General features: G+C 54.7%; 2 protein-coding genes across 3 annotated transcripts in view; one reads left to right on the top strand and one right to left on the bottom strand.

The window, feature by feature from the left end:
* SERHL2 (serine hydrolase like 2) lies at positions 1-21,087 on the top strand. Of its 2 annotated transcripts, XM_069581698.1 has the most exons (12): positions 1-116; positions 826-975; positions 1,088-1,201; positions 1,541-1,582; positions 1,982-2,001; positions 2,410-2,484; positions 4,105-4,214; positions 4,619-4,698; positions 11,279-11,313; positions 18,115-18,197; positions 19,747-19,843; positions 20,652-21,087. In XM_069581698.1, exons 1-12 carry the CDS (start codon positions 113-115, stop codon positions 20,769-20,771), a joined length of 930 nt encoding a protein of 309 aa, XP_069437799.1. In that variant the 5' UTR covers positions 1-112; the 3' UTR covers positions 20,772-21,087. The 2 variants fall into 2 exon arrangements, with proteins under 2 accessions (XP_069437799.1, XP_069437800.1); XM_069581699.1 differs by lacking the exons at positions 19,747-19,843; positions 20,652-21,087 and adding an exon at positions 18,940-19,474.
* Positions 20,039-21,663, bottom strand: part of RRP7A (ribosomal RNA processing 7 homolog A) — an 8,069-nt gene continuing 6,444 nt past the window's right edge. Inside the window, exon 7 of the mRNA XM_069581700.1 lies at positions 20,039-21,556. Coding sequence (XP_069437801.1) covers positions 21,471-21,556 — 86 coding nt within the window. The 3' untranslated portion in view covers positions 20,039-21,470. The remainder of the gene's footprint in view (positions 21,557-21,663) is intronic.

A 21,663-nucleotide genomic window follows, 5' to 3' on the forward strand; every position in this document is an offset into this window, starting at 1 on the left:
GGGCCGGGGCGGGGCCGGCTCCCGAGGAGCCAGAGCCAGAACTGAAGTGTCTTGTCCCACGGCGGAGACTTAGCTAGAGTAAAGGCCTCCGTGCAACCTTGGGACGCGAACGATGGGTGAGGCTCCGCAGTCCCGGGCTCCCTAGAGCCCGAACGATGGGCGAGGCCACCCACCGGCGCGAGGGTGGGGCCCCGAGAACGGGTCGCACGTGGTCTCTCAGGATTCCGGGGGCCCCAAGTTAGAGAAGCAAACTGGCGGGGGCTCTGGGGGCACGCGGGTCTCAGGCCTGGCCAGGAGCGCCTGCGAGTGAAAAGGTCAGCCCTGGCGATGGAGGAGGCAGCCGGACCTGAGCGGGCCGGTGCCCCGGGGGTCAGGGCAAGGGGCCTGGGGTCGCGCCACCCGCGCTGAATCCTCTCTCCACCTGATTGCCCCTGTGTGACCTAGGGCGTGGACTGCACTTCCCTGTGCCTCAGGCTTCTGGGTTTGGGAAGGGAGGGCGAGAGTGCTCCAACTTACTGTGAAGATGTGGGGAGATGGGCCACCCCATTGGGCCCTCCACGAAGGCTTAGAAAACCTTGGCCATTGCTTATTACTCTGTTTACTCCAGTTTTACAAGAAGGAAAACTGGGTCAAGAGGTTTTAGTAACTTGCTCCAGGTCGCATGGCCATAAGTTACAGAGCCCAGGCCTAGCTAACCCCCACCCCCAACTTATTCTAGAAAATTCTACTGTGAACCCCTCCCAAGGTTTTTCCTCACCCAGTGGACCCAGCTTACCTCTCCCTCCTCCAGGTAGCCACACACCCACATCCGGCTCTTTATTTCAGGTCTCATCTCAAAGCTGAAGCTTGCTGTTCCATGGGGCCACATTGCGGCCAGAGCCTGGGGCTCCCATCAAGCTGCCCCCGTTCTCTGCCTTCACGGCTGGCTGGACAATGCCAACTCCTTTGACAGACTCATCCCTCTTCTCCCAAAAGGTGGGTCTGGGGGCTGAAGGAAAACCATGGGGTGAGGCATCGGGTCTGTAGGAGAATCAGAAGTGGGGGAGATGGCTGACCTGGATGCCCCCCCTCTCTCTCCCTGTCTCAGACTTTTATTATGTTGCCATGGACTTCGGGGGTCATGGGCTCTCATCCCACTACAGCCCAGGTTTCCCATACTACCATCAAAACTTTGTGAGTGAGGTCCGGAGAGTTGCAGCAGGTGAGCAAGAGACAGAGCCTGTGTGTTTGTCTGTAGGGGTCGGGGGTGGGGTGGGGTAGGGAATTGGGGAGGTGCTCTGTGAGTGGGATGTGATGGCCAGGAAGCAACGCTGGCCTGAGAGTGCCTTGGGGTCTGGCCCTAATTCTGCCAGCAACTCATGGGTGACTTTGTGCAAGCTGGAGAAAGATCGCTTCTTCCCATGAGTTCCAACCCCTCAGTGGCACTGGGGGCCCTTTCAGGGTGTTTCCTGAGTGGAGCATCCCAGGGCACAGGGACTGCGGGGCCGAGGGCAGGTGGGGGAGGCTGGCCCCACCCTGACCTGGCTCCATGTGTTTTCAGCCCTGAAATGGAACCGGTTTTCCATCCTGGGCCACAGTTTTGGTGAGTGCACTGGTCTCCAGCAGTGGGGCTGAGAGGGAGAGGACTAGTACATAGGTTCCCTGAGCCCCTGGGAACTGCAAGGAGATATAAAGGAGTTCGTTAGACACTGACCCATGGGCACCATGCCCAGTGGCCTCAGGCAACCCCCTAAGGGACAGGTGGCCCCATGGATGGCCGTTGTCTCCTGATTTGAGAAGGGAAACAGAGTCAGGTCCGATGCAGGGGCCACGTGGCCCCAGAGAGGGAGCTTCAAGTTTGATGGTGAATGCAGAGCCCCGACTACTGATGGGAGACAGGAGCTGGGTGGCCTGTCTGGGGGTAGGTCCACCTCTGGGAAGGAGTCTAGGTAGGACTCGGAGAGCTGGGGAATATCTGCCAACTACTCTTTTGTCCCCCCAGGTGGCACTGTGGGTGGAATGGTGAGTAGATGGCTTTGCAGTGACCACCTCTGGCCCCTCCTCCCGGTGGGATGGGGAGAGTAGGAGCAGGAAGGGGTAGTGAGTCCCAGGCAGCGCATTAGTGGCCTGTGCCAGCTTCCTTTGGAAGCAGCCATGATAATCACTATTGTGAGGACATTCCTGATGGAGTTAAGTGTTTCCACTGCCCATCCCCTCTGCAGAGAACCCTGGAGCATCCAGCCATCACTGGGGTCGGTGCTGGGTGGGGAGGAGGGGAGAGAAAGGTGCCTTGAAAGGATAGGAGATTCCCGGTGGCCCAGTGATCAGTACCCTGTCCCCACCCGCACACCAGTGTCCCCAGGGGACAGTCTGAGACCGTCTCCTTTTCCTCCCCTCTTCATGCTTCCGTTCTTCGGTGTTGCATCATAGTTTTCCTGTATCTTCCCTGAGATGGTGGATAAACTCGTTTTGCTGGACTCCTCACCACTTGCCCTGGACACGAACGTAAGGATGGGGCTTGCGCACATGGTGTCCCTGGGGTACCCGGGTCCCAGATAGTGTCCTCAGCCCTGCCGCCTTGGCGGATACCAGGGAGGCAGGAGGAGGTGGCAGACGGTGGACAAGAGGGCTCAGGGATCCACCCCCCACTGCCCCCAAAGGCAGAGTGGTGCTACCTATTCCCTCGGACTGGACAGGGAACAGGGTCACTGGCCTGTGTCGTCCTCAGAGGCCCTGCTTGTGGCCTGGAGTCTGCAAAAGGCCAGGTTGATCACAACGGCAGGGGTGGAGAGGGGAGGGCAGTGGGCTGAGGAGGCCCTAGGGGTGCGCAGTTGGGCGGGCGCACCGGCACTCAAGTGCCCTCACGGTGCACACGCACTGCACAACTGCACACATGAGGCCTGAGTGTGGACTGGTGGGCAAAGTGTTGACCCCTCTCGCCAGCACCACCAATGACGACCACCAGGGTTGTCACTGTATCTGAGTCCTGGCTCTGCCATTTTCTCTGCTGTGTGACTCTGGGCAGGTCACTTTGCCTCTCTGGGCCTCAGTTTCCTCACCTGTAAAATGAGGAGGTTGGACTAGGGCAGGGGTCCGCAGCCTCTGGGACCTAATGCCGGATGACCTGAGGTGGAGCTGCTGTAATAATGATAGACATAAAGTGCACAGTGAGTGTAAAGCGCTTGACTCATTCTGACACCGTCTCCCTCCCCCACCCTGATCCAAGGAAAACTTGTCTTCCACGAAACTGGTCCCTGGTACCAGGAAGATTGGGGTCCCCGGCCTCGATGATGTGGAGGCACCCTCCAGCTCTGACAAGAGTCTTTCTGTTCCCGAGGGCTTAGCCTCACACAGCTCCTTTATCAGCTTCAGTTTTCTTGTCCATAAGATGTCCACAGATTCCGTAAGCGCAACAACCAGAGCTGTCTCTTTACCACCACACACCCAGTCCTGGCACACAGTAAGCACTCAATAAGTGCATTGCGTGAGTGGAGAGCTCGTGGGTTATAGTGAGGATCTCCGAGACCGTGGTAACCACCACTCTGGCGTCTTTATTGGTTTCACCCACTGAGCTGACAAACACTGTGCCCCAGGGGGGTTCCTCGGGAGTTTCTGGTGACCCTTTGCTCCTCCCGGGGTGGATGGAGGTGTCACTTCCCATCGCTGCTCCAGGCAGGGGGCCTTGGACGAGGCCAGGCCGTGCTGAGAGTGAGCTGGGCTGGAAATGGGTGCACTGGAGGCTCCCTCCAGGTTGTACCCCCTCCGCAAGTTCCTCTCCACCATGTAGCGTGAGAGTGTCAATTAGAACAGATGAACTTGCCGTTCAGTTGGACCCTAATAGTGCACCTTTGCAAAGCACTTGGCAGTTAACAGAGCTCTCTCTTCCCCTCCATCTTCAGCCCGACCCCTCCAGCTCTCTCGGGCTGCAGGCTGGGCTGGGCAGCTGTGACCGAGGCGGACAACTTGCTCCAGGTCACAGGGCTGACTGGCAGGGGTTGATCCGGTGCCCTGCCGCTCTCGGGTTCAAAGTATTCTCGGGCTAAAAGGGTGTGCCGCTGAGTGGAGGGTGGGGCTGGGCGAAGAAGTGGGTCCCTGTCCGCCCAGCAGAACCCACGTCTCCTTTAGGAGGTAGACAACTTGCTGACCTGCAAGCGGAGGGCCATAGAGCATGTGCTACAGGTGGAGGCCTCCAGGAAGCCCGCGCAGGCAGTCAGCCCGGAAGAGATGCTGCAGGGGTGAGTGGCGGGGGGGACCAGTGGGAGTCGGAGACCTGGGGAAGCTATGGACCACCGAGGGGGGAAGTCTCGGGCCTGGAGGAAGCTCTGTCTCCTAGTCCCAAATCTGCAGCACACCTGTTTCTCTGTGTGCTCACCTGGCGCTCCTTAGCCACCCCGGCTGGGACTTTGTCTGCCCTCACTCACCCCACCCTGTAGCTGTGCCCTTCGCCCCACCCCTCCACAAGCTCTCTGCCACTCCCGGTACCCACACACACACAGACACACACACTCACACAACACTGACACAAACATCCCCATTGGTACAGGCGCATGTCCTTGGCGGGTGGCCTTTCCCCCCCTTCCTCTTCTTTTGCTTGGCCCCCCACCCCCGCCCCAGGCATCCAGTGTCCCCTCTTCCCCAGGTTCCTGAAAAACAACAGCCACGTGGGCGAGGCGTGCGGGAAGCATCTCCTGCAGAGAGGAACCACACAGGGGGCCACGGGTAAGGGGCTCGCTGTCCAAGGCCTTTGCTTATGGGCATTGTCCTTTCTGAGGAATGACAGTGGCTAAGCTTTACCGCTGCTTGCTCTGGACCAGGCGTGATCCTAAGCGCTTCGCAAAAGTACCTCCTTTAATGCTCCTACTGACTTAAGCATGCTAAGTTGCTTCAGTCATGTCTGATTCTTTGCGACCCCGTGGACTGTAGCCCACCAGGCTCTATGGAGTTCTCCAGGCAAGAATATTGGAGTGGGTTGCCATGCCACTGCCCTATACTCATCCCATTTAAAGCAGGAGAAATGGAGACTCAGATGGGCCAAGCATGTGCTAGGTCAGACGGCTGCCGCACATCCCAGAAAGTCACATCCTATGGGGAACTTAGTCAGGGGTCTGGGGGCTCATTGTCGAGGCACAACGCTGCCCTGCTCTGCCAACCCGGTGTGCTGGGCATCCAGTGTCCAAGGCGAGGCTTAGAGGACCCCCACGGGGCAGGCGACTTTGAAGATGTTTTTCAGAATGGAGAAGTTGAGTTGGTGGCACCTTGGTTTCAGGGCAGCATCAGGCATGTGTTTTCTGCATGTTATTTCCCAATATATTCAATCAGGAAATCTCCACCCAGAGTCCGCTCTGTGCCCAGCCCCGAGGGTGGTGAGCCAGAGCCGATACCTGGCTGGCACGACCCCAGGGGACGCCATCCACAAGTGCCCTTGCTGGCAATGACTCCCCGAGTTGCTCAGAGAGCGTGGGCAAGCTCTTCTGGACTCCTAGACCTTCCCAGGTGACTTCAGTTTATGAAGAACCAAATGAGGCCAGAGTCCAAAGTCCAAGTGCGCTCCGGGAGCTGAAGGAGTTGTGAAATTACCCCCGCTGCTAGGGGTGGGGCCTTGGGAAGTGATGGGGACCTTGATTGGAGACAGTAGGGCAGCCCCCAGTGGCCATCATGTGGGGACTCAGGTGGCCAGAACTTCTAGTTGTTCAAGAGAAGCCAAAGTTCGGCTGCGCTGTCATTTTTTTTTTTTTCTTTTCTTTTTGGCCACATGGTGGGGTATGTGGGGCCTTAGCTCGCCAACCAGGAATAGAACCTGGGGCCCTGCAGTGGAAGCGCGGTGCCTTAACCACCGGACCACCGGGGAAGTGCCTGCTCTGCTGTAGTTTTTCTCAGAAGTTGCCAAACCACCATTAGGTCAAGGGGAATATCCCTGAGTGGGTTGGTGACCTGTTCTTGTCTTAGTTACCATATCTGCCCCCGCTGCAAATCCATCATGGAGAAGGGAGGTGGAGTACAGAGGCCTATGGGCTCCGGCTCCCCTGATGGCAGACTGGAGGGGCCCCAAGGCAGAAGTGGGCTAATCTGGAATAAGACGGGGTGCCTGGCGAGGCTGGAGAAGCCGATTAGGGCAGCCCGGGGTCACGTGAGACGGTGAGCAGACGCTGAGCCAGGTGTCAAGGGGGTGGGAGCAGAGGAGAGAGGCGTCCTGGGCAGTGGGCAGGCGGCTGGATGGCTGTGTCAGGACAAGCCCCTCTGTGGCAGTGTGGCCCTTTGAGGCCTGGGGTTAACCTACAAGCAGACCAAGCAGCCTCCCAGACCCAACCAGACAGGGTGACCCCAGGGAGCTGGTGTTCAGGCTTCTCCTGAGTCCTGACCCCCTGACAGCCCTCCACTGCATTCTGGAGCAGGTCACACCCCCATCATCCAACCCAACCCCCTAGGATGTGTGTTTCTTTCCTAGGGCTGCCTATACAAAGCCGCACAGATGGGGCAGTCCACACAGCAGATATTTATTCTCACAGTTTGAGGCCAGAAGCCAAGATCAGAGTGTTGGCAGGGCTGTGGCGGGCCATCTGAGCCTCCCCCAGCTTCTGGTGGCCTCAGACGCTCTGTGGCCCATGTGTGGCCCTGTCGTTCTCCCCAAGTCTTCCCAGAGTCTGAGATGAGAGCACTCTAGGGAAAAAAACATCAAGTAAGGGAGGCCAGAGTTGGGGCCGAGCTTGTCCTTTGCTGTCTTCAATAGGAGGCCCTGGGTTGACCTCGTGGAGAAGGTGACCTCTGAACCCAGCGATGCAGGGAAACCTCCAGGAAAGGCTTGAGGCAGGAGCTTGATTGGGCTTCTGGGAAAAGCAGGAGGCAGCAAGCAGGGCGAGGAGGGAGGTCAACTCCGATTTTATCGGCTTCTTATCCGCGTTCCTGTCATAGTCGTGGCCCAGGCTGTCTAGAAGCAAGCTCAGTTGTTGGCGTGAGGTGGGGAGAGCCCTGCTCCGGGTGGTTTCGTGACCATGGACAGTCCCGTGTCAGCACCCGGCCGCTGCGGTGCTGACTTGGTCACTAGCTGGGCTGCCCTGGGGCTGCAAGCGTGATTTGTTTTGGCTTGTACACTTGAAACACAAACATTGGACACGAGGGGAATTTTGAACAGGTCGCTTGTGTTTAGAATAGAAAGGTTGTGTGTGAAAATGCAGAGTTCCAGTTTCTTTTTGTTCATTTGTTTGGCTGTGCCGGTCTTAGTTATGGCATGCAGGATGTTTAGTTGTGGCCTGCGAAGTCTTAGCTGTGGAGTGTGGGATGTAGTTTCTCAACTGAGGATCGAACCTGGGCCCCCCGGGGTTGGGAGCACAGAGTCTTAGCCGCTGGACCATCAGGGAGGTTTTCTTTTGAAAAACGCAAAGAGCTGGTGACACCCTCCCCACAGGCAATAGCAGCTGGACGGAGACCCCACCATGTGCTGGTGGGTGCAGCACCCACTCTGCCCAGCTCCTGTGGGTGTCTGCGTCCGTGAGCTTGGCAGGTCCCCGCAGAGAAGGGGAGTGGTGTGCCACCTTCCCAACACCTCGCACAAGCTCTCCAAAGGCAGAGATTTCTATGGGCTTTACCCCATAGGCATGCTGCTGCTGCTGCTAAGTCGCTTCAGTCGTGTCCGACTCTGTGCGACCCCATAGACGGCAACCCACCAGGCTCCCCCTCCCTGGGATTCTCCAGGCAAGAACACTGGAGTGAGTTGCCATTTCCTTCTCCAATGCATGCAGGCATGCTAAGTCGCTTCAGTCATGTCTGACTCTGTGCGCCCCCAGGGACAGCAGCCCACCAGGCTCTTCTGTCCACGGAATTCTCTAGACAAGAATACTGGAGTGGGTTGCCATTTCCTTCTCCCAACTCAGCCTCTAGTCCCTCTCTTTTCCCCAAAGGACCAAGGTGGGGTTGAAAGTTCCAAGCTCCTAATCATGGCCTGATCTTCCTGGTGACCAGCCCCCACCCTAAAGCCATCCAAGAACCACTCAGGATCACCCCATTTGAACAAAAGACACTCCTATTGCCCAGGAAATCCCAAGAGATTTAGGAGTTCTCTGTCAGAGACCAAGTGTTAGGACAAAAGATGACACTTTAGGAAGGGACAGTTTTGGGGAGCGCTGGCCAGGAGCCAAAGAGCAGGACTCAAAAATACGTTGCATCATATCACCACGGCACAATCGGCTGTTCCAAGAAAGGGGAGAGTCTAGGGTTCTCATAACATCTGCCTTCAAAACTGTTTTCTTATAAAATGTATATTTCATGCAACTTTCCAGGGATTTCTAAACCCTTGGAGGAGGCGTCCCTCACAAGTCAGGGGCTGGGCCAGCCTGAGGGGTCCCAGCCGCCAGGCTGACCTCAACCTCAACCCTCCCTGGTTCCGTCCCAGTAAAACAGATGCTGGCGTCTGCCTCTGTGTGGTTGTTGAGGGAATTAAATGAGGTGAATTGGCACAAAGCCCTGCTCATGGCTGCTGGCACGCGGTGACTGGGATTGGAATCTCACTGAGAAAACACCACGCGCCAGTCTCTTTCACGACCAGGAGCACCAGGGCCACTTGCTTTTGGACCTGGAGCTTGGACTTCTTATTTAAGTGACATCTGCTGTGGCCCACCGGTCTGAGAAACACCGTTCCTGCCCTCACAAAGGTCACTGTCACAGGAGAGGCAGGCAGGAAAGCAGACAGGTGCAGGAGTGCCCAGGTGGGGCGGGGGTCAGCTGGAGGCGAGGCTTGGAAGAGACGGAAGATGACCTCAGGGCGGGGCAGGGCCTCAGGGCAGAGAAAACAGCACTGTGGGGTCCTCAACACCTTGGGGGTCACCCCACCCCCAAGATAAATCCCCCCTTTTAAGTCTTTTCACATCCTCTGAGCAGCAGAAGCTCAGGCTTGGAGGAGGGAGGAGGGCAGTGAGCCTGGAGGCCAGGAGACGCAGGGGTCAGCTCCAGCCCTGCACGTGCAGCGGAGCCGGTCATCTGTGCAGGGAGGTCGTGGCCAGAGCTGAAGGCGGCCCAGCGGCCTTGGCCGTGGTTGCATCAGGCAGCAGTGATCCAGTAGTGCAGTGACCAGAGCGTCTTCGGATTACATGCTCCTTCCAAGCATTTTGAGTCACGAATGCCTAAGAACCCCCACCAACAATTGGCTATAGGACTGCCCTGGTTGGCCAGTGGTTACAAATCCGCCTGCCAATCAGGAGACACGGGTTCCATCCCTGATCCTGGTAGACTCCACTTGGCGAGGGGCAGCTGAGCCCATGAGCCTGCGCTCCTCATCAAGAGAAGCCACGGCAGTGAGATGCCCACACCACTGCAAAGAGCAGGCCCCGCAACCAGAGAAAGTCAAGTGCAGCCACGAAGACCCAGCGCAGGCAAGAATACTTTAAAAAATCAGCTGTGGACAAAAAAGAGACCAGATAATCCCCTTGTCCTCGTGGAAGCTGTGACCTAGCAGAGGAAAGAAGCACAGGCGGTAGATGACAGAAGGCATTAGAAATTTCTGGGGACAACAGAGAGAAAGAAGTCATCTGCGGTCATCTGTGCAGGTTGGGCGTGAAGGAAGGTCCCGGAGGTCTGGCTGGGAGTGTGGTGTTTGCGCAAAGGCAGGTGCGAAGGAAGGAGCAGCCTTGCTTCTCTCAGGCAGCACGTCTGCAGGGTGACCGCGTCACTGCATTCTCTCCCCTACTCAGGCCCTGCACCACTCAGATCAGGCTGCCTCCAGGCTCTGAGATTCTGTACCCTCCCTGACACCCTGCAGCCTTTTCTCTTTTTTTTTTTTTTAAGTACGAAAGAACACAGGAAAAACTGTTGGTTTTATTGGCATTAGAGGGTAGTTTTAATATAAGCTAAATACAAATGATTGTTAGATATTCAGTCACTTTTCTTGCCAAGCAATATGCCAAGATCAACCTTGAAGCATTTATACAAATGAAAATGTTTTCATTTTTAGAGTCCTCAATTAACTCTAAGGACTCTGTATACAAATTCGAAAACTTGAACTTATCAATAATTCATCAAAATGTTGCCCTACTAATAACTGAGTGGTAAAAAAAAAAAAAAAATTCTGATTTTTAAATTAAATAGCTCCAGGTGAAGCCATGTAATTTCCCACATCTGTTATCTTTGTATTCTGCACAAGAGTTCCAAGGCAAAGATTACTTCTAGTTTTATACCCTACCAGAGTGGATGACCCGTGTGGCTGGCTCATCACGGCCTCTTAGCCTTCTTTCCTGAGAGATCCTTCACTCCTTTAGGGGGAGGCATAGGAGTTGGTTTCCATGGAATTGGGTTATAAAAGGCTGGTTCTGGATAAGAATCCCCACTGTAAAAAATGGGTTCTTTTTCTGAACCCATCCTTCGTGCTTTTCTTCAGCAATTGTCTTTCTCTTTTCACGTTCTTCCACTTCTTTCTTTCTTTCTTTTCAGCTGTTGATTTAATTCCTACTGGTCTTGGAGAGTCTCCTAGGCTGGCATGAGGTGGCTGTGACTTACCCTGGGGACATGGGCACTGGTGACGGCAGTGTTCGGCTATATGAGCTGATGGCGGCTGCCATCCTGACTCCTGCCGCCCTTTCTTGAGGGGACATTGCCCAGGCGGGAATTGCTGGGCCGTATGTCACTGTGCTGTGCTGTGCCTAGTCGCTCAGTCCTGTCAGACTCTGCGACCCTATGGACTGTAGCCCACCAGGCTCCTCCGTCCATGGGATTCTCCAGGCAAGAATACTGAAGTGGGTTGCCATTTCCTTCTCCGGGGGATCTTCCTCACCCAGGGATCGAACCCGGGACTTCTGCATTGCAGACAGATTCTTTGCCATCTGAGCCACACAGGATAGGTGGCCCCTGTAGGGACTGTGGCAGAGAACCCAGATGGGGCTGGGACCACCCAGACCTCCCCCTGACACACAACCTTTCTTTTTTGGCTCAGTTTCTCTCCAACAAGTGATGACGTTCCTCTTAGCTTTTTGGTGCTTCCTGGTACATAAAGATCCCAGTGAACATTTCGGGGTTCCCAGAGATGAGATTGTGATGCCAGGTGGGTAGCTGTTCCCACCACCACCGTCACTCTGCTCCCTCCAGGATAGCTTGGAGGTACCTGCCTGGGCCACTCCAGTCCATGGCAGGGCAGCTACAGGCAAGCTCTGCTCTGAGGAAGCCCGAGAGGATACTCAGGGTGGTCCCTGCGGGCCCAGACTGAAGTGATGAGCCCTGGCTGGAAGGACCCAGGGTCCCTGGAGAACTGAGCTGTGTCTCCACCCCCCTCCACTTGCAACCAGCGGTGCTGAGTCCACGTCTTTCTGCTTCCTCCCAGGTGTGTGGCTGAACAGAGATCGGAGGATCACTTGGGTGAGTGCTGCTGTCTTCCCAACCCTTCACAGTGCCTGTCCACCTCTTTCCTTTTTTATGGTAGTAAGAGATATATTGTATAGCATGATAAACAACCATTTTCAAACCATTCGTGGCATTAAATGCATTCACGATGTTGTACAGTTGTCACCAACCCAAAATTGTTCATCATCCCCAATGAAACCCCTGCACCCGCTAAACACCACCTCCCCCGTCCTCCTCCCCCAGCCCCTGGAAACTGCCAGACTGTTTTCTGTCTCTCCCAGTTGACTCCTCCAGGCACCTCATATAAGTGGGATCACACAATGTGTGACTTTTTGTGTCCGGCTTCTTTCACGTAGATGTTTTCAAAGTTCCCTCATGTTATAGCATGTGTCGGAATTTCATTCCTTTTGTGTCTGAGTAACATGGACGTGGGCCTCCCTGGTGGCTCAGAAGAATCCCCCTGCCAGTGCGGGAGACACGGATTCGATCCCTGGGTCAGGAAGATCCCCTGGAGAAGGGAATGGCATTTTTGCTTGGGAAATGCCAGTGGACAGGGGATCTTGGTGGGCTACAGTCCATGGGATCTTTGCCTGAGAAAGATTTTTTTTTTGCTTGGGAAGTCCTGTGGGCAGAGGAGTTTGGTGGGCTACAGTCCATGGGATTGAAAAAAGTCACCACCACTTAGCAGCTAAACAACAACAAATATGGATATACCATTCATCCGTGAAGGCAAGGCCTGCTGTCGGCCGTGTTGTGGACAGGCTTGCAGTTCCATCTCTTTCCTTACGAGTGTCTGGAAGAAAGACACTCTACACAGACAAACACAGACATTCTACAAAGACAGACTTTTGTTCTAGGGCTTTTTTTTTTCATTGTTTAGGTGTTTACATGTTGTTTAGTTGCAAAGTCGTGTCTGCTGCTTTGGGACCCCAAGGACTGTAGCCCACCAGGCTCCTCTGTGCATGGGATATTCCAGGCAAGAATACTGGAGTGGGTTGCCAAATGGTTACAAATGCTTAGATGGATTTGGAATGACTGGAAGGGCAATAGGAGTTCCAGGGCAAGGCGGCCGACAGCTGGGGGAGGGCGTGGTCAGAAGTCCCTTAGAGCAGGTGGGCCGTGCCGGGCCCCAGGAGTGGGATGGAGAAGGGAAGGACGCTCAGGTAATTGTGACCATACAGGTGAGGCCTTGGAGTCGGTTCCGGGCATCTGAGGGGCGTTCCTGCTGGAGGGTGTGAAGACTGAAAGAGGAGAGAGGGGGACTGGTTAACAAAAGGCCTTAGAGGACTTCGCGGGCGGTGCAGTGGTTATGAATCTACACTTGAGGGCTCAGCTTTGATGCCTCGCTGGGGAAGTTCTGCATGCTGCAGGGTGTGGCCAAAAAACAAGCCAACTAAAGGCCTCAGAAAGTGGCAGGCAGCCTGGAGGCAGCCTGGTGTGTGACAGGAGTACTCTAGAAACTCAGTCATCTCTGCCACAGAGAGGCTGTGTGACCTTGGGCAAGGCACTTACCCTCTCTGAGCCTCGGCTGTCTTATGTGCAGAAAGAAAAGGCATTCGTTCGTTTATTCATTCGCGCAGCCAGTTGGTGAGCCGCCAGGAGGTGCCAGCCCCTGTGCATGCCTTCCTGGGGGGCGGCTGTGAAGACTAGCCAAGGTCACGTCCTGAGAGACCAGGCACCATGCTGTCACTTCGGCGCTCACAGACGAGGCTCTTTCTGCGACCGTGTAAGAGGGTTAAATGCTCTACACTGTGAGATGCTAGCATTAGAGGAGGGAAATTCTGGCCCCATGGAGCCTGCTGAGAGCTGTCGCCCAGGCCCAGGCGTGGACCCGAGGCCTGAACCAGGGCATCAGCCAAGGGGATGGGAATGTTCGGAGTTTTGTTTTTGATCCAGCTGGAATTTGTTCTCAAGCAAGGAAGGGTTGTTTGTTTGTTAAGTTGCTCAGTTGAGTCCAACTCTTCATGATCTCATGGACTGTAGCCCGCCAGGCTCCTCTGTCCTTGGGATTTCCCAGGCAAGAATACCAGAGTAGGTTGCTCTTTCCTCCTCCAGAGGATCTTCCCAACCCAGGGATCGAACCCAGGTCTCCTGCATTGGCAGGTGGGTTCTTTACTGCTGAGACACTGGGGAAGCCCATGGAGGGGTAGGGATCCATTTTCATTTTCCCCAGAGGAACACCAGTGGGTCCACCACCAGTTATCCAGGGCTGTCCCTACCACGGGGCTCACTCTCTGTGTCTTGTCTTCTGGGTGCCCATTCTTGGTGGGGGAGGCGGAGCTTACAGCTCAATCCCAATCAGCAGGGTCCTGGAGACCCTGATGGAGAGATCTTCCTCCAGGGAGAGTCTCCTGGCTGGCCCCCCAGGCCTGAGTCAGGCTGCTGTCCCAGCTGTCTGCTTCCGAGAGCACAGTTTGGGGTTTTTAAGTTTCTGTAGTAGAGCTACTCCTGCCAGTTTATTAACTTTTAGACTATTTATTTACTTTTTTATTTACTTGGCTGCGTGAGTTCTTAGCTGTGGCACTAGCAGTCCTCACTGTGTCTTGGGGGCTCAGTCATCGGGGTGCGTGGGCCGAGTTGCTCTGCTTAGAGTCTTAGTTCCCCACCCAGGGTTGCATCAGCATCACCTGCATTGCAAGGCGGATTCTTAACCGCTGGACCACAGGGAAGTCGGTTTGTTTGTTTCTGAGGGTGTTTGGAAATGCCCTTCCAGCCTCGGGGACTGTGCCCACAGCTGCTCTGCAGGGGCAGCCATGTGGTCATCACAGGGCCCAAGGGAGAGGGCCACTCACAGATGGGAAGACTCCCCTTGGGGCAGAAATTAAATCACCAAAGAGACAAATTCTAGGATGGGCCTGTCCCTTTTTATGTCCCATCGATCTCTTTGTCCACATCAAGTCACACGTTCTAATTCCCGTTTCTTTCTAATACGTTTTGATAGCAGATCTAGTCCACTCCCCTTGTTCTTTCACACATTTTCTTGCTTTTTCTTGCATATTCTCACTTCTGAGTGAAGTTTAGAATCATTGATTTCTGTTAAAAATTATATTGGGATGAATTTGTAGAATACTTTGGGAATTTAATTATGAAAGTTATGAATGGGGCTCTCCCAACTTATAATAAAGGCACCACCTCAGTTCAGTGAGGGGCAGGCAGTGGGTTATCTAGATGGAAAAGTATGACCCCAGGTCCCTGCCTCACACAATATACAAAAAATTAATTCACCGTGGATCATAGATCAAATATGAAGGGTGAAACAGTAATGTTCTAGAAGAAAAATTAGGGAATGGCTTCATGACCTTGAGGTAGACAAATATGTTTTAAGTAGACAAATATGTTTTAAGTAGACAAATACACACACACACACCATGAATCAATGAAAATGTTGATAGATACAGCTTTATTAAAATTTAGAATTTCTATTCATCAAAATAGAATAGTAAAAAAAAAAAAAAAAAAGAGGAACTTCCCTGGTGGCTAAGACTTTGTTCCACCAATGCAGGGGCCCTGGGTTTGATGCCTGGTCAGGGAACTAGATCCCACATGCTGCAACTAAGACCCAATGCAGTCAAATAAATAAATACGAATAAATATTTTTTTAAAAAACCAGAATATTAATGAAAAAGGGGACTTCCCTTGTGGTCCAGTGGCTAAGACTCTGCGCCCCCAATGCAGGGGGCCCAGGTTCGATCCCTGGTCAGGGAACTACAGCCCACATGCCACAACTAAGACACGACAGAGCCGAATAAATAAATAAATAGACAGGCTTGCAGAAGCACTCATATCTGGAATATGTAAGGAACTTCTACAAATCAATAAGATTAGAGGCTGACAACCTCATTTTTAAAAACTGGCGTAAGATTTGAACAGGCCCTTTCTGAAAGAGGCCATCCTGGTGGCCGATGAGCACATGAACGGTGCTGGGTGCCATTAGTTATTAGGGCAGCGCAAAAAAAACCCAAGCAAGAGACCTTCACACCCGCTCCAGAGCAGCTAAAACCGAAGTCGTGACAGTAAGTACCAAGTCTCGGTGGGGATGTGGAGAATCCAGAGCTGTCCCACACTGCGGGAGGAAGTGTAAGTTGATGCGGCCATTTTGGAAAACTGGCAGTAACTACTGAAGGAAAATAAATGCAAATTCTGTGCCCAGCAATCTCAATCCTAGATACACACCCGCCAACGCTGTGTGCTCCAGAAGACACGGCAGCTTGATTCATAATAGCCCCAAAGTGGAGATCACGCAAATGTCTATCAACGATAGAATGCATAAACTGCCACGCATTCATACAGGAGTGTGAAAAACACACATACAGGCCAAAAGAAGCCCGAACCCAGGAAGAGCACCATGACTCCACGTGTATGAAGTTCAAACAGCAGCAAAACCGTTCTAGGGAGCTAGAGGTCAGGACAGGTGGTGTCCTTGGGGAAGACCCCCAGAGGGAGCAGGCTGGTTGCTGAGCAGGTCCAACCTCCACCGGGGTCATGGCTACATCCTTCCGTGACACATGTACCCATGTGTCAGAAGCCATGATGAGGTAACACTCAGGTCTGTGCACTTCATTATAAGTTACACTGGAATTTATTGTTGTTGAGTTGCTAAGTCGTCTGACTCTTTTGCAGCCCCATGGACTGCCCATCAGGCTCCTCTGTCCATGGGATTTTTCAGGCAAGAATACTGGAGTGGGCTGCCATTTCCTTCTCCAGGTGATCTTCCCGTCTCAGGGATCAAACCCACTGAATCTCCTGCATTGGCAGGTGGATTCTTTACCACTGAGCCACCTGGGAAGCCCACACTTGAATTCCAAAAGAAAAATATAGATCAGGGAATGGAAGCACACTAGGAAAAGAAGGTCAAGGGAGGGATGGAGAAGAGAAGAAAAAAAGACAGAAGGAGATAAGATGCGCCCAGCAGCTGTCCTCAAAGGCTTTTTGGAGCCTTCATATTGTTGCCTTTGAGGAAAGCACTGCACAAACCCAGATCTGTGTTCTGTTTTCACATCTGGAGACATGCATGGAGGTGATATCCCTCAGAGACCTGCCTGTAATTCTGTTGAGGGCCTGCCTGGGCCATCAAGCCACAGGATCCCAGTCCTGGTGGGAGAAGCAAAATTAAGGCAAGCCTGAGAGACTGAGCGCCGAAGAATTGCTGCTTTTGAGCTGTGGTGTTGGAGGAGACTCTTGAGAGTCCCTTGGACTGCAAGGAGATCCAACCAGTCCGTCCTAAAGGAGATCAGTCCTGAATATTCATTGGAAGGACTGATGCTGAAGCTGAAGCTCCAATATTTTGGGCACCTGATGTGAAGAACTGACTCACTGGAAAAGACTCTGATGCTGGGAAAGATTGAAGGTGGGAGAAGGAGACAACAGAGGATGAGATGGGTGGATGGCATCACCGACTCAATGGACATGAGTTTGAGTAAACTCTGGGAGTTGGTGATGGACAGGGAAGCCGGCCTGCTGCAGTCCATGGGGTCGCAAAGTGTCGGACACGACTGAGCGACTGAACTGACTGAACTGAGAGACTGGGGGTGGGGGGCAGTCTGTGCCTGAGCTGAGTCTGGCGCCATCTCCTGTCACCTGTTGTTGTTTAGTCGCTAAGTCGTGTCCAACTCTTTTGTGACCCCATGGACTGTGTATAGCCTGCTAGGCTCCTCCGTCCATGGGATTTTCCAGGCATGAATACTGGAGTGGGTTGCCGTTTCCTTCTCCAGGGGATCTTTCCAACCCAGGGATGGAACCCACATCTCCTGCCTTGGCAGATGGATTCTTCACCGCTGAGCCACCTGGGAAGCCGGTCAGCTGCTGACTGAGACACAGTTGCTTTGCTGTTCTGATCCTCCGGGGAGGCAATAACATGTGGCATGTCTGGGTCCTCAGTAAATCTTCATCCAGCAGGCCTGTGGTTGACAGGGGGACCTCTGTTTCCGGACATTGCAGCCTGAGGAGGAGATAGCTGGGAGGGGTCAGAGCAGAACCAGGATGCGTTTTCTTGGCTGGCCAGATAGCTGTGTGTGCGTGCGTGCAGCTTCCTCGAGATGCTACAGGGGAACCGGACACTAACAATCAGTCCATGTTGGGGCGCTCTTGAATTAACCCACTCGGCACACACTCACTGAACCCCGTGCCTGTCACACGCGTGCTGAGAGCTGTGGACACAGAAAATCCCCAGCGCCCGCCCTCAGTGGGCTCTCGGCCCAGAGCAGCGCAGTCCAATAGAAGTATGACGTGCGCTCATGTTGAAGTCACACCTTCTTGTGGCCATAGAAAAAGAGTGAAGAGAAACAGGTGAAGTCAACTTTCATAATACCTTCTAACTCAGTGTATCCAAGATGTTGTCACTTCAGCATGGGATCAACATAAAAAAAAGGCGAGATATTTGACATTATTTTTTCATACTAAGTCTTTAAAATCTAGTGAGACAGCATGTCTCAGGCTGGACGAGCCCCAAGCCAAGCCCTCAGTAGCCACGTATGGTTACCGTGTCACGCCTCAGTCCTAAAACCTCGGTGTGAAGTGGCCCGGGGTCACTTCTCTGCATGTCGTTGCGTGGCCACACCTGGCAGAGGGGGGCCTGGACATGTCGTCTGCCTGGGCAGCCGTGAGCCCAGGAGGAGGAGTAATGATTACAGGGACAAGAGTCTCCAGTCTGAGTGAGGTGAAGCCTCTCTTGAGGTGGTGATGTGGCTAGGCAGCAGGCTTGGTCCTGGTTGGGTGCCTGAGGGGGGTGTCCGCTGCTCCCAAGAGAGCTGGGTTTCCACCCACAGCAGCGCCTGGGGCCTCGTGGCAAGAATTCACTGGGGTTTTTTGTCTCTGCAGCCGGAGCACTGCTTTGATTTCGTCAGCAGGGAGCTGTTCGTGCACTACATCAAAAATCTGCAGGCCCACGTCCTGCTCATCAAGTAAGTTGGAACCAAGCACCCCAGACAGACCCGAGTTTCAGGAATGCCCAGGTCTCCTGGTATGAGACCACTCTGCCATCTTTCCTGGGCAGCCCCCGACCGGTCGCTGGTGTGTGGAAAGCAGGTGAGGGGAGGGGGATGGGGAGAGGGCGCTGAGGGTGGGCAGGGATGGCACCACATCTTTCCACGGGTGTCTGTATCTGGAGGGCGGGGAACACTCAGGTATAGAGGGACCGGCAGTCAGTACCGCCTGGCCCCGTCCTCCAGCCATGCCAGGCCCCGCGCATCCCCAGGCCAGCCCTGGGCCTCCATCTGCTGTCCCCCTCCGCCATCCTCAGCCGCCTCTGGGCCCCACAGCCCATTGAACATCCTTCGGGGGGGCTCAGGTGCCACCCTGCTCCACTGCATTCAGCCTGGACATGGGACCTGGCAGGAACTGTGACTTCCAGGGACACGTCTGCCGAGCACAGGGGTTCAGAAGGCAGGGACTCATGGGGGGCAAATCCCAACCCCAGGGAGGGATGCTGCACACCCTCTGGGACATCTAGACTTTACAGGTGAGATAACAGGCGCTGCTGAGGGTGTGGAGGAGCTAGAAACTAGAACCCTGCCAGGCTGCTGTGCAACTGTAAAACGGTGCAGCCACTTTGGGAAGGTCTGGCAATTTTTCAAGCCCTAAAATCACTGTGTGACCCAGCAGTTCCACTCCTCGGTGTAATCCCAGCATCTGTCCACATCACAGTGAGTGCTGGTGGCTCACAGCGGTGTCCTTCAGAACAGAATGAACTGAGTGTGGGAGGCAACTCCAATGTCCGTCAGCTCACCAACAAGCAAATAGGCTCCATCCACACGATGAGATGGAATGACGCGGTCACACTACAACAGGCAGGAACCTTGAAAACATAGACTCGTTGAAAGAAGCCAGTCGGGAAAGCCCGCGTACTGTGTGATTGCATTCACTTGCAAGTCCACATCCATCATGTGCTCAGTCGTGTCCAACTCTGCGACCCCATGGACTGTAGCCCTCCAGGCTCCCGTCCATGGGGTTTCCCAGGCGAGAATACTGGAGTGGGCTGCCGTTTCCTCTTCCAGGGGATCTTCCCGACGCAGGAACTGGACCTCCTGCATTGTAGGATCCCCTGTGGCTCAGCTGAGGTGATAAATAGGATCAAAAATTGACTGTAGTGATGGTTGCTCACCTCTGAATGTACCAAAATCCATGGAACTGTACATTTTAAATGGGTGGAGTTAACTCAATAAAGCTGTTCAAAAAAGCACACTCAGAAGCCTGTTCAGATCCTGGCTCCACCATTCAGTGGCTGTAACCCTGGGAAGATCCCAAGATGAAACCTGTGCAGGCCTTGCTGAGCTGCGAGGGCCAGTGGGGACTGAATGACTCAGCCCTGAACTAAACCTGGGCTTGAAGGGCCCAGCGGTGGGAAGGTTAGAGGGATTCTCAGGCTTGGGCCGGTTTCAGAGCCTAGAGCCCAGGGCAGAGGCAGGGCATGCAGGGAGTGGTCCCAGGTGAACCTTCCTTCTCATCTTACAGAGCAACCGAAGGATATTATGCCCTAAGAAGAGAGAACGACGGCAACAGGGAGCCCATGATGTTCGTGAGCAGCTCACTTAAGTCTGTCCTGAAAGAGGTGTGTGCCCAGGGTTCAGGGCAGCTGGGGTCAGCAGGGGCTGCCAGGCTGCCCTGAGCTCCACCTGTCCATCTCTTTTCTTGCGCTGGGACCCCTGCTCTGGGCCCAGGTCTAACAGGTAACCCCAGGAGCTACCAGGCCTCATGTTCCACTGTGGTCCCTGGAATCACATATAAATCAGCACAGAAAGCAGGCTTTTCATTGGCAATCTCCTGGTTTTATTGTCCTCCTGTACTCCTGGGCCATGCCCAACTGAGTGGCTCTACAATTTCCTGGGGTCTCAAATGGGAACAGATGACCAGGCCCACCAGTGGGTGCCAGGCTCCAAGTTGGAGGGCTGGCACGTGTGCTGTGACTTTGATGTTTGCCTGGGCCCCTGGGAGCACCTGGCATTTTGGGAGCATCACCTAGTACAGACAGCCGACCCTGGGGCCTGAGCAGACAGCTGGGCATCATCACAACGGGGACGCCCCTGTGTGCCGGGCAATGTTCAGTCCTTCCTGCTCTGTGGGCCTTTCTCCCAGGCAAGATGGAAAAGCTGCTTGTTCCTTCTTCAAGTGAATATTATCTGATGACCAGACCCAGGAGCAGCCCCTGGACTCTCAAGCTCTACCACCTCAGCTCAGAATGGCCTAAAACCCGAGGGCTGGGCACTTCCCTCCCAGGAAGGCCTTTCCCACTGGCTCTGAGCCAGGCCCGTCTGCCCCCTCCCTGACTGACTAGGGCCTGCAGAGCTGTGGACACGTGGAACTGCTGGGAGGCGGCCTTCTACTGGGTCACCTCATCCCATGTTCCCTTCCCTCCCCAGAGGTTCCAGTACGTGGAAGTCCCAGGCAATCACTACATCCACATGAACCAACCCCAGCAGGTGGCTGGTGTCATCAGCTCCTTTTTACAGAACAAGGAAGGAACCCCAGCCCCCCTGTAGCCCTGGGCCTGGGGCTACAGCTGCCTGCTTCAGCACCAGACTCCCAGCTCCCAAGCCCAGACCAGCATGCTGGGGACAGGCCCCTGGTCCCGAAGACCAGCATAGCCAGAAGCGAGTGCTAAGGCAGAGCTGGGGGTGGGGGCGTGGAGAGGTGTTATGATTCTGACTTCAACATCTGTGACTTCTGGGGGGTGGGATGGTGTCTGTTTTATGACTAGGCAGAGGGTATGTGTGAGGCCTGAGATAGGCCCAGCTGGCTTTTATAGTCCTTTCTTGCCACCCAGCTGCATGAAAAATAAAATGTTCTTGTATTCTGCTTGTGAGGCCGTCTCACTGCCCACAGGGGCGTCTCTATCAGGAGGAAGGGGTGAACACAGCAGTCAGTCAGCCCTGAAAGGAGAGTCCGGAGCCAGACGGGGACGGGACCCAGGACAAGGAAGGAGCCAGCTCTGGGCCAGGGGCTTCCGGAGGCCAAGTCCTCGCTCCGGGCCCTAGGACGGCCGAAGCACACAGGAACCGACGGGTGACTCTGTACTTCACCCCACCCCGTGGGCTCAGGTCTCCGGGGTTTCACACAGCGGCCCCTTGGCCTGGGCACAGCCGTTGAGACGGGTGTTCCAGGACCCCGGGTCCTTGCTGGCTGTACACTGCCACCCAGTCACCACCCTGCTCCTCGGGGCCCGTGGGGGTGGGCGAGGCTCAGTAGGGTCGGAACTTGCGCTGGGCCCGCATCAGCTCGATTCTCTGCTTGTCCTCCTCGAACTTCTTGCGCAGCTGCGCGATATCTGGGGCGAGGGGGCAGGAGGGGAAACAGGGCCGGGGTCAGACGGCAGGCCGGGCGGGAGCTATGCCCCGTGGCCCCACTCGAGAGGACGGCAGCACCTCCCGTCAG

This window comes from Ovis canadensis, chromosome 3, assembly GCF_042477335.2.
Source record: "Ovis canadensis isolate MfBH-ARS-UI-01 breed Bighorn chromosome 3, ARS-UI_OviCan_v2, whole genome shotgun sequence".
NCBI classification, from domain to species: Eukaryota; Metazoa; Chordata; class Mammalia; order Artiodactyla; family Bovidae; genus Ovis; species Ovis canadensis.

Bases quoted from the DNA above. Each gene is read 5' to 3' on its own strand.
- SERHL2 (XM_069581698.1), top strand. The intron at 1,583-1,981 runs GTGAGTGCACTG...TTGTCCCCCCAG, and splicing joins CATCCTGGGCCACAGTTTTG to GTGGCACTGTGGGTGGAATG. The intron at 4,699-11,278 runs GTAAGGGGCTCG...GCTTCCTCCCAG, and splicing joins AACCACACAGGGGGCCACGG to GTGTGTGGCTGAACAGAGAT.